The sequence below is a fragment of the Lethenteron reissneri genome, chromosome 15 (assembly GCF_015708825.2).
Source record: "Lethenteron reissneri isolate LAM-NWPU_2019-01 chromosome 15, ASM1570882v1, whole genome shotgun sequence".
NCBI lineage: Eukaryota > Metazoa > Chordata > Hyperoartia > Petromyzontiformes > Petromyzontidae > Lethenteron > Lethenteron reissneri.
In genome coordinates this window covers 4,869,052-4,880,876 of record NC_083793.1, presented here as the reverse complement: position 1 = coordinate 4,880,876, position 11,825 = coordinate 4,869,052, and the positions used below count along the sequence as shown (strand labels likewise).

At 46.5% G+C, this 11,825-nt stretch overlaps 1 protein-coding gene across 4 annotated transcripts; it reads right to left on the bottom strand.

The window, feature by feature from the left end:
• Nucleotides 1-940: 940 nt before the first annotated feature.
• Nucleotides 941-11,751, bottom strand: KICS2 (KICSTOR subunit 2). Of its 4 annotated transcripts, none has more exons than XM_061551873.1 (6): nt 10,786-11,751; nt 8,502-8,540; nt 6,414-6,717; nt 4,627-4,900; nt 3,301-3,504; nt 941-2,462 (listed from the first exon to the last, which is right to left on the bottom strand). In XM_061551873.1, exons 1-6 carry the CDS (start codon nt 11,012-11,014, stop codon nt 2,100-2,102), a joined length of 1,413 nt encoding a protein of 470 aa, XP_061407857.1. In that variant the 5' UTR covers nt 11,015-11,751; the 3' UTR covers nt 941-2,099. The 4 variants fall into 4 exon arrangements, with proteins under 4 accessions (XP_061407857.1, XP_061407856.1, XP_061407860.1 ...); XM_061551872.1 differs by lacking the exon at nt 8,502-8,540 and adding an exon at nt 7,242-7,292; XM_061551876.1 differs by having other exon boundaries at nt 7,242-8,540; nt 10,786-10,883.
• Between the last annotated feature and the right edge of the window lie 74 nt (nt 11,752-11,825).

Here is an 11,825-nt window from a genome sequence, read left to right as displayed (position 1 = left end):
GAGCCTGGCTTGAGCCAAAAAAAATTTCTAATTGTGAGCTTCCTTTCTTCATCTTCACAATGGGATGGGCCTGCCCTTATGCAAAGCACTTGATCTCATAAAAATGTGGTGCCTCAAGCCTTGGGAAGTTCACAATATTCCTCGTCGTACCCATAATATTATGGGTCTTGCCCCCAGACATTTAACTGACCAGAAGAGAATGGCTCAAGCATCAGCCTGCTCCGAAATGGAGAGCAGGGTCCTGACCCCCTGTCGCAACTCCCCCCCCCCCCCAAGCACCAGCCACGAGATGGCTGTCTGGGTAACATCGCACACCTTAATCTGGCACTGAAGCGTCGATAAAATGCTTGGCTGCTACAGACGTAGCCTTCAGCAGGATGGTACTTTCTGCTGTTTTCCCAAATATCTGGCAACCTGCTGGTTGCTACCAGGCCATAAAATAATGTAATTCTTCCGCAAAAAAAGATTTTTGTACGACCTTGGCAGCACCCACAGATACTTACCACCTCTCCATCTCAACAGCATGAAAATGTGTGGGGAAGTTTCCTCTGCACACACCGATAGTCCAGCATGCTGGGCACCTAACCTTACAGTGGATAGGCTGGTTCTGCTCGACTACTGCTTGCTTTAAAGCATTCAGGTAGATACAAGGGAAGGTCTGTATATGTGTGTATAAGCATTGTTTGTCTTGCTACATTAGCTCAGTTGAACTGTCCACTGCAATAGGGATAGAAGGGAATGATTGGCCATCCTGAGCAAACTGGTTGAATATACTTGGCTTGGTTGAATATACTTGTTGGCAAAATCTGTAGGTACTACCAAATCCTAACAATCCATTGTTACGTAATATCTACATTATCCAAAATGGGTTGACCACGTACAATACTTGCGTGCACCTTAAAGGGAACTGCATAGACATGAATGAGAGTGCATTCTAGAGTGCAAGAAACGCCACCGATATTTTATTAAGCACCACTTTTTGCATGTAGCTTTTATATCTTTCTCACATACGTTTGAACGTCTGACGGTCTTTACAAATCCTGGGTTTGCTTTAATAGCCAACAATATTTGGGGCTGCTAAATCAAATTGCATCCGACGAAACACACAAGCACCTTGCATGCACGCACACTTTGCTATAGTTGGTTCGCCATGTGATTCCCCTTAAGGCTGGACAGCATGCTCTGCTTTCCTCGGAAGTAATCAAATCAGCTGGTCTGATTAGAATGGCACAAGGCATGGAGTTGCCAGATTGGTCCGAGCTCAAGACTGACATTGGCTCTTACTTTGGTTGTCTTATCTTGTCCTTCCGCGCACCTTCGATTAACACGGTTGGCTATGGTGCGAGAGAAGTTCAACGTACACCCAACAATAACTTTGCAGATCACCGCATGGAGACCATAAACCACATCAATTTACAGTTGTATGGCACTTTTCATTGCACGCTTCATCCCTCTGGCACATTCACATTGTTTTCGGCAAGTTTCTATTTGTGCAAGCTTCTTCAAGTGGGCACTACCAAGCTGTGACTTACTGTATAAGGGCACCCGTGCAAGTCCGGTTACTCAAACAACTCGCATGGCACTGACGTGGGGAGGTCTTCATCCAGTAGAGGTTAAACCATGGCTGAGAAGAAGGATAATGATGATATGAACCCTTACATGAACACAGTCTTCCAAGGGAGCTTCCCTTGAAGGCACCGACCACCCAGTCTTCACCCTGCTTGGCTATCAACGTTGGTCTCGGTCAAACAACTTAGGTCGGGGCAGGCCCACCTTTTCCAGTGCAAGGGCCACCTTTCCCCAAATCCACGGCCAGATCATCACTTTGAATCTGGCTCGGCCACTTAGATGAGTCTAGCTCTTGTCAAAGAGGGTTCAGTCAAAGCCGGCCTACACCTTCTACTGCAGCTTGAGGCTGGCGAGGTGGTCGGTCAGTCCTGACGCGGCTGTCTGGCTTGACCACCTGAATGTGAAATTGTAGGCGTTGCTCTGCATCGACATTGGCCATACGAAAGAAGAAGTGGAGCTCCGTTAAAAGGTCAGCGTCGGGGTGGGAGGTGGTGAGCGTGGGAGCTACCTCTCCTCCACGCCTGGACTACCTACGCCTTGGAGCCCGGCTTGAGGCTGGCGAAAGGCTTGCTCTGCTTGAGCGCGGCGGCGGTCTCAAGCAGGAACGCGTGTACGCCGGAGTCCTTCTCGCTCCGGCGGCTCTCGTAGACGACGGCGATGGTGAAGCGCGGCTCGGGACGTGCCAGGTAGTAGGTGCTCTGCGCCTTCTCGTCGTAGGCGTGCACCACGCGCTCCGCGCACGCCAGCTCGGAGGAGCGCTCGGCCAGCACCATGGACAGCGCCGACCAGTGCATGGCCGTGCGCTCGATGGGCAGCGACAGCACCGGCACGAAGCCCTCGGCCGGAACCTTGAGCCCCTCTGGGTACGACCCGGGGTAGTGGTAGCCGTGACCCTGCGCAGCACGTGGAGTCGGGCAGGTAAGGTGACGTAGCAAGTCTGAATGTTTACACACAGAGAAGCTTTGTCTTACAGGATTACTAGTTTTGGGATATTTGTACCATTTCATGCTTTTTTTATGCATGGGAGAATGTGCACCATGCACAACACTCATACGTTACATAGGTAAGTTTGGCAGATGCTTAAAACTACTAATGTACAGCTCTTTGCCATTCCATTACTGGATGAAGGTTTCTCACCCAAGTCGTGTTGGGAGTTAGTTGACCATACTTCACCAAGATGGATAATGGAGGTTGAAGAAAGGGCATAGGACAAGGTGTACTATCACTGACCACTTGTGTTCACTGTAGAAATCGAACTCGGGTTGCTAGGTTCAGAGCACAGAGCACTAAACACTGCACCAACACTCTACCCTAAGACAGCTATAAGCCTGTCTGAAAACTAACTTCATTCACAACAGTCCATTTGCCAGTACCAAGTACGACGCTATAGCCAATAGTTTTTTTCTTGCTGTGCTCCTCACATTTACAATACCTGATTCATACGCGACAGCTGATTTAGGTTGGGCAGAACAGCAAGGCCCCTGATACTGAGATAATTCGTAAAAAATGTCAGCCAGCGTGAACTCATAATCCTTCTTGGATAAAAAATGTAAATAAGGAGTCATCTGCTGAGCTCCAATTGGCGGTAACTAGGCAGTAGTTGTTCAATAGATGGGCTAGAAATTGGCGCTACTCCCACCACGAACTCAACGACACCTAGAGAGCTGAGAATTGTCGCCCCCTTTGACACAAATCATGGTCGTGAAACGACGATCGTGAAACCACAATCACCTTGAAGCTGTCCTCCAGGCCGCGCGTGTCAAAGATGAGAGACACGTTGGCAGCATCCGTCTTCTTGATGAAGCTCGACACTTTGCCAAAGAAGTCGGGGCTTGTTTTCGCCGTGAGCGACTTCATCTCGCCGCCCGCTTGCCGACTCAGCGCTTCGTGGAAGTAGAAGCTGAACTTGGCCAGCAGGAACGTCTTGTACTTCACCTGTGCGGCGGTGAAAAAAAAATATAGAACGTATACGCTGGCATGTTTTTTCCATGATCATTTCACCAAGTCTCAAGACGCTTATTTAACAAAAAGGGTCCCAAGGTGTGTTTTTGGCTTATCCGACTAATTATAAACCACTGGATAATTTATATGCATATGAGGAGCGGGCGTAACGCTTAAATGGGTTCACAAATTCACTTGATGCTCGTACCGTCTCCTCGAGACCTCGTCATCTAGCAGGTTTGTAAATTTAAAAACAAATCTGAGCCACCATCCCTCGACTCCAACTCCCTGGCCTGTGAGCATTCACCAGCACAACCAGATGTTGCCCACTTTAGTCTGGGTGGACTGGCACGGCAAGTGCTGTTTGCAAGTATTGACAGGATGACGAAACCTGCCCTTCTTGAAGGGTGGTTACTGGATCACACGAATATAATTGCTTTCTACTCCTAACATGCTGGGCAGCAAGTGGGTGTTTGCAGTAGGAAGCATAGCAGACATTTGTATGACATTTTTTTCATAATACCCAGACATGCATGATTTGTGAGCATTGACAGCACAAAGCACAAGGGATTGTGGCCAGTGGTCCAGACTACCGTAAGAGTGGAATCCAGAGGAGGGAACGTGCCCCAGAGAACTTCCACTGTGGAGATGCAGCGATAAAAATCGGCTCGCGTGCAGGTGCTCGATGTATTGGTATATCACGGGACTTTGAGATATGGTGGCATCTTGGGGAGACCTTCATCCAGAAACAAATTGATTACGGCTGAAAATAACGATGACGAAGGAAAATATCGAAATCTCCAAATGCAGCGAGGATTTCTAATTGAGTTTGTTGTCCTTCCCCCGCACCTCCACTTAGAACGGTTGGCTACGTACGGTGCGAAAGAAGTACAACATACATCAGAATCAGAATAATTATACTGGAGGAATCTAATAATTTACAAAGCTCTTTTTTACACATGTCCAGTGGGGGCATGTCAGAACGTCACAACAAATAATACGAAAACACGACGGGAGTGCAAATGATAGGCAAGGTAAACGAATCACTTAACAAATACATACGTACGTAACCAAGAACAACACACTCTTACGAGGCCACCCCCAGAGAACACGCACCATCCACTGGTGCAGGTGTGGCGTGGGAGCAACGCGCTGGGCAGCGCCGCCGAACAGCGGCTTGCGCTGCGGCGGCGCCGCGGCGCCATCGCGCGCTCGCTCCGAACCGCGGGACGCCCACGCCGCTAGCTTGGCGTGAGCCGCGTGCAGCTCCAGCAGCGCCGGCAGGAAGAGCCACGAGGAGACGTCGCGCTGGGCACGCAGCAGGTGACCCAGCGCCTCCGTCTCGTGCTGGAAGCTGCTGCTCAAGGCGCTGAGCACCGGGTGGTGAACCCTGAGCGCGCAGTCAACGGCCGATGGCAGTTAGGTCACTTTTGGGGAAACAAACAACTACGGGCGCCACTCGCCGCTGAGCGTCGGCGCCGCCTTAAACCTTTCCCGTTCCGATGATGTACGTGAACGTCATCGGAAACGTGTACGTCAACGGTACGTAACCGTAAAAAAATTATTTCATTTTGACTTTAAACTTTCGTGACTGCAGGAATTTATATTCTTTGGTTCTTTCGGTAAAAGAGAGAAAAATACTAATAATAAATAAAGTGAATAAAAATAAGAAACATAAAAAACAAAACAACACTCATGTAGACTGTAGCCTGGTTCTTAATCGGAGTGAGTGTACTGGCAGTCTATAATGTAGACTGTAGCCTGGTTTTAAGCTGGTGAGTGTACTGGCAGTCTATAATGTAGACTGTAGTATGGTTCTTAACCTGAGGGAGCATACTGGCAGTCTATAATGTAGACTTATTCTTGGTTCTTTCAGTAATTTAAATATAATTTTAAAAATGATATAAATAAAAAACAAAAACCACGACGATTCGATCGCAACACAAGCGGTCGTCACCAGGAAAAGGGATGAGTACAATGTCTATAAAAACAACAGCGCTACGCCTCTCTACATCAAAAATTCCGCTAACTGCTTGCGTGTTCCGAGATTGAGCGGTGAACGGTACACACCCTGCAACTTGCAGACGTCTCCGAACAGGAAAAGGTTTGGGCCAGCATGGCACACAACAAGGTAGTATGCCCAGGAGCAGCACTGGCTACCTGTGTCTCCGTAGCACTTGTATTCAACACGCATAATATAAACACAAACTATGCCTGAACATACCATAGGCTGTTCCTCTGACAATAACTAATTCACAACTTTTTAGCGATATCCTCAAAGAACATTACGATTCAAAAGTGTATGCTGTATGGTGATGTGACTTTTGCCCAACAGAGTATGTGCTCATGTCATAAAAACGTAATTTCCATTCTTTGAAATGGGAAGTATTTCTAGAATCCATACTTTCTTCTTTGGAACACTTTTCCGTCTAGATTTTTTGTATCTATCTCCCCACAAATGTCTGCCATCCAGCTCATCTGACAACTGTCAACAAAATCCAAAGTAATATTTTCTTGCGAGTGGGCAGAAAATACAATTATCTGAACAATGAGGTTGTTTAGGTTGGCAAGTGTGTTTCCTGGACACCCCCTGAAAAGACTATTCCATCTCATTCATACCGTGTTCAACCACCATGATACTGTCATGTATCCAAAACCCTTCTCTTGCGACCTGAATCCTTGCACTGCAACATTTGGAATTCTCTCCTAACGTCTTTTTTTCCATAAACTCTTCTGACTTTGCTCATTTCAAGACACGTACGGTATATTAACTCCCATCCATTACACCTTCAACAGTGCCGTTTTACTGCTGGCCAACTGGCATTTTGAGTCTTCATTCGACAACTGCGATTAAACATAACATGAGCGCGGGGGGGAGGGGGGGTGTAAAGTGACCACGACACCTGGAGGAGAATTTCTGCGTGACGGCTCCAAGCGAGGCTAGCAGCTCGCCGGGCGTAGCGTGGCGTCCCAGGCTCAGACCGTGCAGCTTCTCATAGAGGTCGGCCATCTCCTGCCTCGATTGCACCAGGTGGCCCAGCTGCTCGGCCAGGTGACCCAGGATATCCTCCGAGTGCACGGCCGCGTTGCCGCCGCCGCTGCCGGCAGCCGCCTGCGCGCCCGAGCCCGTGACGCGACGCAGCTCGGAACACAAGGAGCCGTACATGCTGCGCAGTGTGTCCTTGCGCGAGAAGAAAGATTGTCCGCCTGTACATAGCGGTAGGCGGCACCGGCATCGAGAAGGTTGGTGCTAACCGGGGTTAATTAAACACCACCGCCGGCTTCTTTGCGCAGGCCTGATCAGATTCGATGGACAAGGCTCGAGATGTTAGGGGTAATGCAAGGGGTTTAGTTGTGGAATGCTAGAAATCACAATGCGTGGCTGAAGGTAAAGGTAGTCTTCGACATGGATTAATTCAAATATTACTGATGAGGACATTGGGAAAGCAAAATTAAAAATTTTTACAATTGTATCGGTGTCTTAATTTTTAGTTTTGTACATCATAACTTGTTTATACAACAAGTGGTGTTTAATTATCCTTCATGCAGATGGCAGGCATATGAACACAACGCTACACAGTAAGTTAAATGCAAAGATTATAATATTTCCAGTTCCCAAGGCTATGTACCATCACATCATTAGTAGCTCATGCTTTTGTTTGAAAACAATAATGCACCTATAATAATTGTTTGAAATGTAGGCTGAAAAGTTGCAGCATTGTGTTGCTCACCGCTAGAAAAGCCACCCAAATTGATAGCCCTGAAGAGCATTGCGACTGAAGCTGAAAAGAGGAAAGGGGCTATATTAGCATTATCTAAGATGTCTTGAATTTTGCAAGAGTATCAAATAATTTTAAATAGTCGTTTCTGCAATTTAAGTAGGAATTGTCGCATTACCACAAAAGCCTCCGCCTTGATTTTAGTTGTGCTTTCAAAACCTAGTTATTTTAAAGTGTGTTATCCTATTATCACTGAGATTATCTGACCAAACTGCCTAAACCAATCTCTTTCATGTAATAAGCAAAAATTCGAAACTATACTTAAGTTTGCTATTGCTCCGATCAATAATATAATAAAGCTGGCTCCACCTGCAGTCCCAATGTTGCATTTGTGATGCCAAGTGTTATTTTGCTATATTGAACTGATGGTGATGTAACATAATGCTCTGTGATATCATTTTTAATTAGAATATATAGTATGAAATGCTTGTAAATGAGCCATATTAAAAATATGATCATTAATACCATGGTGTTTTTGTATAAAACATTTAAGCATTGTTGTTTACATTGCTGGAGAGAAGAAATTTAATTTGCTTATGTCCAACCCATTGCAAGCTATTAATAGCAACTCATTAGTAAAAAAAGGGGTGCGATCAATGGGCAAATCGCTCCAAAGCGCTTTTCTATTGAACGATCTGTTAGCCCAGAGCACATTGCAACAGGAGCTAAATGTCCGATTCCCTGCCCTTCTGATCGTTAGGCAGGAGGGTCAAAATTCAGCCATTCGGAGGCACCGTACCTTCCTGCACTGGAGAATATGCAGAAGACAATGTGCGCGCCACTCATTGTGGCCATAGCATGTGCATGACATCACTCGTCGTAGCAATGCTCTCAGCATCCCTAACGCACCGTTCAATAGAAGCTAAATTCCACCTTGTAGCGCCCACGACAGAGCGCTCTGCCCGTTGAGTGCACCCCAGGATGAATTAAACCATCGCAAAAAGAGCCAGCCTGACTCTTACGAAGCTCAAGTGAATAATAAACAGAGAATGAGATATTCATCCAAATACGCTCAATATTTCAGCAGCAACTCTAGAAGGAAAGAAGAAAGTTGTGGCTGGCTCATTCCGCTCGGCCAGGGTGGAGTTTAATTCAAACTCCGGCAACGAACACCGAAAGTTGAAACCAGCATAAGCAGTAGGTCAGTTTGAATCACAGTATCGGTATTTTACAGATACCGATATTCGTTTGTTTTCGGAATTGATTACTAACCTTCAAACCAGCGAAGAAGCAAAAAAGGGACATCTCCCTCTACACACCGTCACACAAGTCATCACACACAGGGTATTAACAGGGATACTACCACATCGGAGTAGAATATTGACCAATTAGTCTGGTTATTAAGTTATAAAGTGAATTACAACCGCAGACCTTTTGTCAATCGACTGCTGGTTGAGGGTCTCACCCACAACCTCGTGGGTTGTGGGGGAATATTTGACCATACTTCACCGCGCTGGTCGTTGCGGGCTGAAGGCGGGGAGCAGACATGGGATCTACGGACGAAATGCGCCTTACAAATGTAAATGAATATCCATAGCACATCGCAGCAATGGATTTTGCTGCACTTCTTGCTCTTCCACAGGACACAGGGTAGCCCTGCAGCCATCTGTTTTGGGCGTGATTGTTGCCCATCCAGGTCTTTTACACAGGCTCAACCCCAGCTTAGCTCTGCCGAAATCGGCCGCATTCCAGTTCATTTGATCAGTAAAATAATACTCAGTCATTATTCTGTTTCTACTTGATTAAGGACGCATCTCCTTGCAGTTTAAACCATGTATTATAATAGTAAAAAGTAAAAAGTGGGCATGCAAGTTTTCAATCACGTTAACAATGATTAAGATGCGAAAAGAGGCGTTACTTATCATTGAAATCTGATTTGAGCAATATGAACATTTTACTGTAGATGAATAACTGAAGCAGGTTTTAACTGCCAAAGCACATCCCATATAGTGTAACGCCTGAGATATTTCAGAAGAGATTGCAAGGTCAACATTCAACACAGCAAACACTTAAACGTTTTTTACACACGTGCACAGCCATGCATTTCGCCCATATTAAAGGTCAGGTAAACTAAACTACTGATTCCAAAGAACACAGGATGAGATGTTATTATCCTTTGTGCAAACACTTCCAAGAGTTCATGAACAGTGAGCCTGGTGAAATTTGGGGAGCGCATCGTCAGTAGTGAACCTTTGGGTCCTAGGGTGTTTCGGCCTTTCATACTATACACCCTCCCCAAAGGCGGCCAGCGACAGGGTGATCAATCCTACGCTTGCGTCCCATTCCCAATTAGTCATAGGAGTTGCCTTGTTGTTGGTAGCCAACATCCCATGGGACTATGCATGGCAGGGGCGTCCTCCTCCCTGAGTCAAGCATTGTTGACTGCATACCTCCTGGCCCTCTCACTTTGGGGCCCAGCTGGGGTCTTTCCTCTTCATTACTGCTACTGCCTTTTTGATTTATTTACACGCTTTTATTTAACTCACTCCGTCTATTGTCGTATCCTTAAAAAATATTGCAACTAAATTTTTACCTACTTCCCAATGTGCTATCGACTGCAAACTTGGTATACTTATGTCATACTGATGACAATACTATATTCCATCATTAAAAATATATATTTTTAAACAATCTAATTGTCCACGCTCAACTCACGTTGCCTGTCAATCACCACGGTCCCTTACATTATGGTAAGCTGCGGGGCCCACTTCCTGGAGTCGTGGAGTTCTGCCATTAGGGTACATTTCATTAAATCGTGTTTTTTAAAAGTATTTTTAAATATTTTATTAACTACTTATCCTGGCCCTACCACTACTGATACTTCCACTAAAGTACAGTACTTCAAATCTTTAATTGACAAGAAAACCCATAACAGAAACGTTAATGCAGGCTGGAAACAAATAGAATTAACACCACACACAGCTCTCAGCATTATCCAAACAGCTGATCTCTTTGTGTTGGTTGTTTAATCGACATGATGCCCACACATTCGGTCCTTCTGAGATTGTGGTCCGGATAGGCTGGGAGCTCTTTTACATGTAATTATGCACCAGATTATTTGGCAATTGGCAAGGTTTGTCACGTAAACAAAATATGCCAGTTTTTTCGGTAAAGTCACGTAGAGTCTTGAATAGCTCTCTTCACACGCTACAGTAATTTTACTGGAGCAGTTACACCTGACGACGGAAGCTTGTGTTGCTTCCGAAACGTGATTTAATTTAGTTATTTTCATTTATTATCATTTCATTATTGTTATTATTTTACCTACGTGACTTTACCGAAAAAAACCTAAGAGTATGAATCCTTGCAGTCACGAAAGCTTCAAATCTAGAATTCATGCCAGCCAATTCGGTGTGTTGGAGAGTAAACCCACAACAACATTTACGTTTTCGCCGGCAATTACAACAACCAGCCTCATCAGGCAACACCCAGTCTTGTGGAGAAATCATCCTCGCGTTTCGATCTTAAAGTATTACTACTCCTACTGCTGCTGCACCTGGCTTCTGACCCAGAAAGGTCATGGAGTGATAGGCCCTCTCGGTGGCTGCAAGGTGTGCCAGGGCCGACAGAAGGGACGCCCACGCCACGCCACCGCCACCACCTCTGCTGCTACTCTCCTTCTCTCTCTCGATGTAGTCCTTGGCTCGGTCGCACGCGAAGCCTCCGACGTGAGAGAAGAACGCCTGCAGCACCTGCATCTCCGGCCCGTTCGACGTATCCTCCATGACGACGCGTTCCTACTTGCAGATTTCGCGGCCACGGATTCTTGTAAGCACGAGACCCACCCCACCCACCGTCCTTTCACGCGTCTATTGGTTCAGAACTCGACCCGTGATCCTCACTCAACTCCACGGTTGATCCAAGCCCTGCCACGAAATGATTCTACTTAGAATTCAATAACAACCCTGACCCGATATCTCAGAACCTGGCCCAGATTCGTGTCCCGAGGAGCTCCGGCACTGGCTGCACCGGGTCCCCGGTCTCAAGCCGGCACCCCCAGCCGCTCTATCAACCCTAACCCTGGTTCTAACCCTAACCCTGGATCTGACCCTTACTCTGACCCTGATCCCAACTTTAATTCAATCTCTCTACCCCCCGATTCTAAACCCTGAACTTCGGAAACCGGTTTCAGACTCCGACCCCTACCCCACGTCGGCGGTCTCCCCTCCGCGGGAAAAGTCGCTCCGATCCCGGCACGCATCCTAGGCTAGCACCGATGCTCCAACCGAGGCCTGCGCCGCGGAGTACGAGTTCATAACATTCACGGGATTTTTGAGCTGCAACACATGCATCGGTGGCGAATACGGACAAGCTCGCACGATCGGCAATCTAATTTTGCCCGTGAATTGTTTAATTTTAATTTCGCAAATTAAACAAAAGTTGGAAGGCGCCCGGCCCGGTGGACACGCGCATTGCGCGTGACGCGGCGGCCTTTGACCTCCGATATTGATAAACAAAAATGTGTTAATAAACAACAAATAAAACCACAACAATTTTATATTCAAACATGCGGTTGTTGTTATTGTTGTTATTCGT

Bases quoted from the DNA above. Each gene is read 5' to 3' on its own strand.
- KICS2 (XM_061551872.1), bottom strand. From the start codon at position 11,014: ATGGAGGATACGTCGAACGGGCCGGAGATGCAGGTGCTGCAGGCGTTC. The intron at 7,293-10,785 runs GTGCAGCAGCAG...TCCTCTTTTCAG, and splicing joins CTTTCTGGGTCAGAAGCCAG to CTTCAGTCGCAATGCTCTTC. The intron at 4,901-6,413 runs GTGTCGTGGTCA...CTGCGCGCTCAG, and splicing joins ACGCAGAAATTCTCCTCCAG to GGTTCACCACCCGGTGCTCA.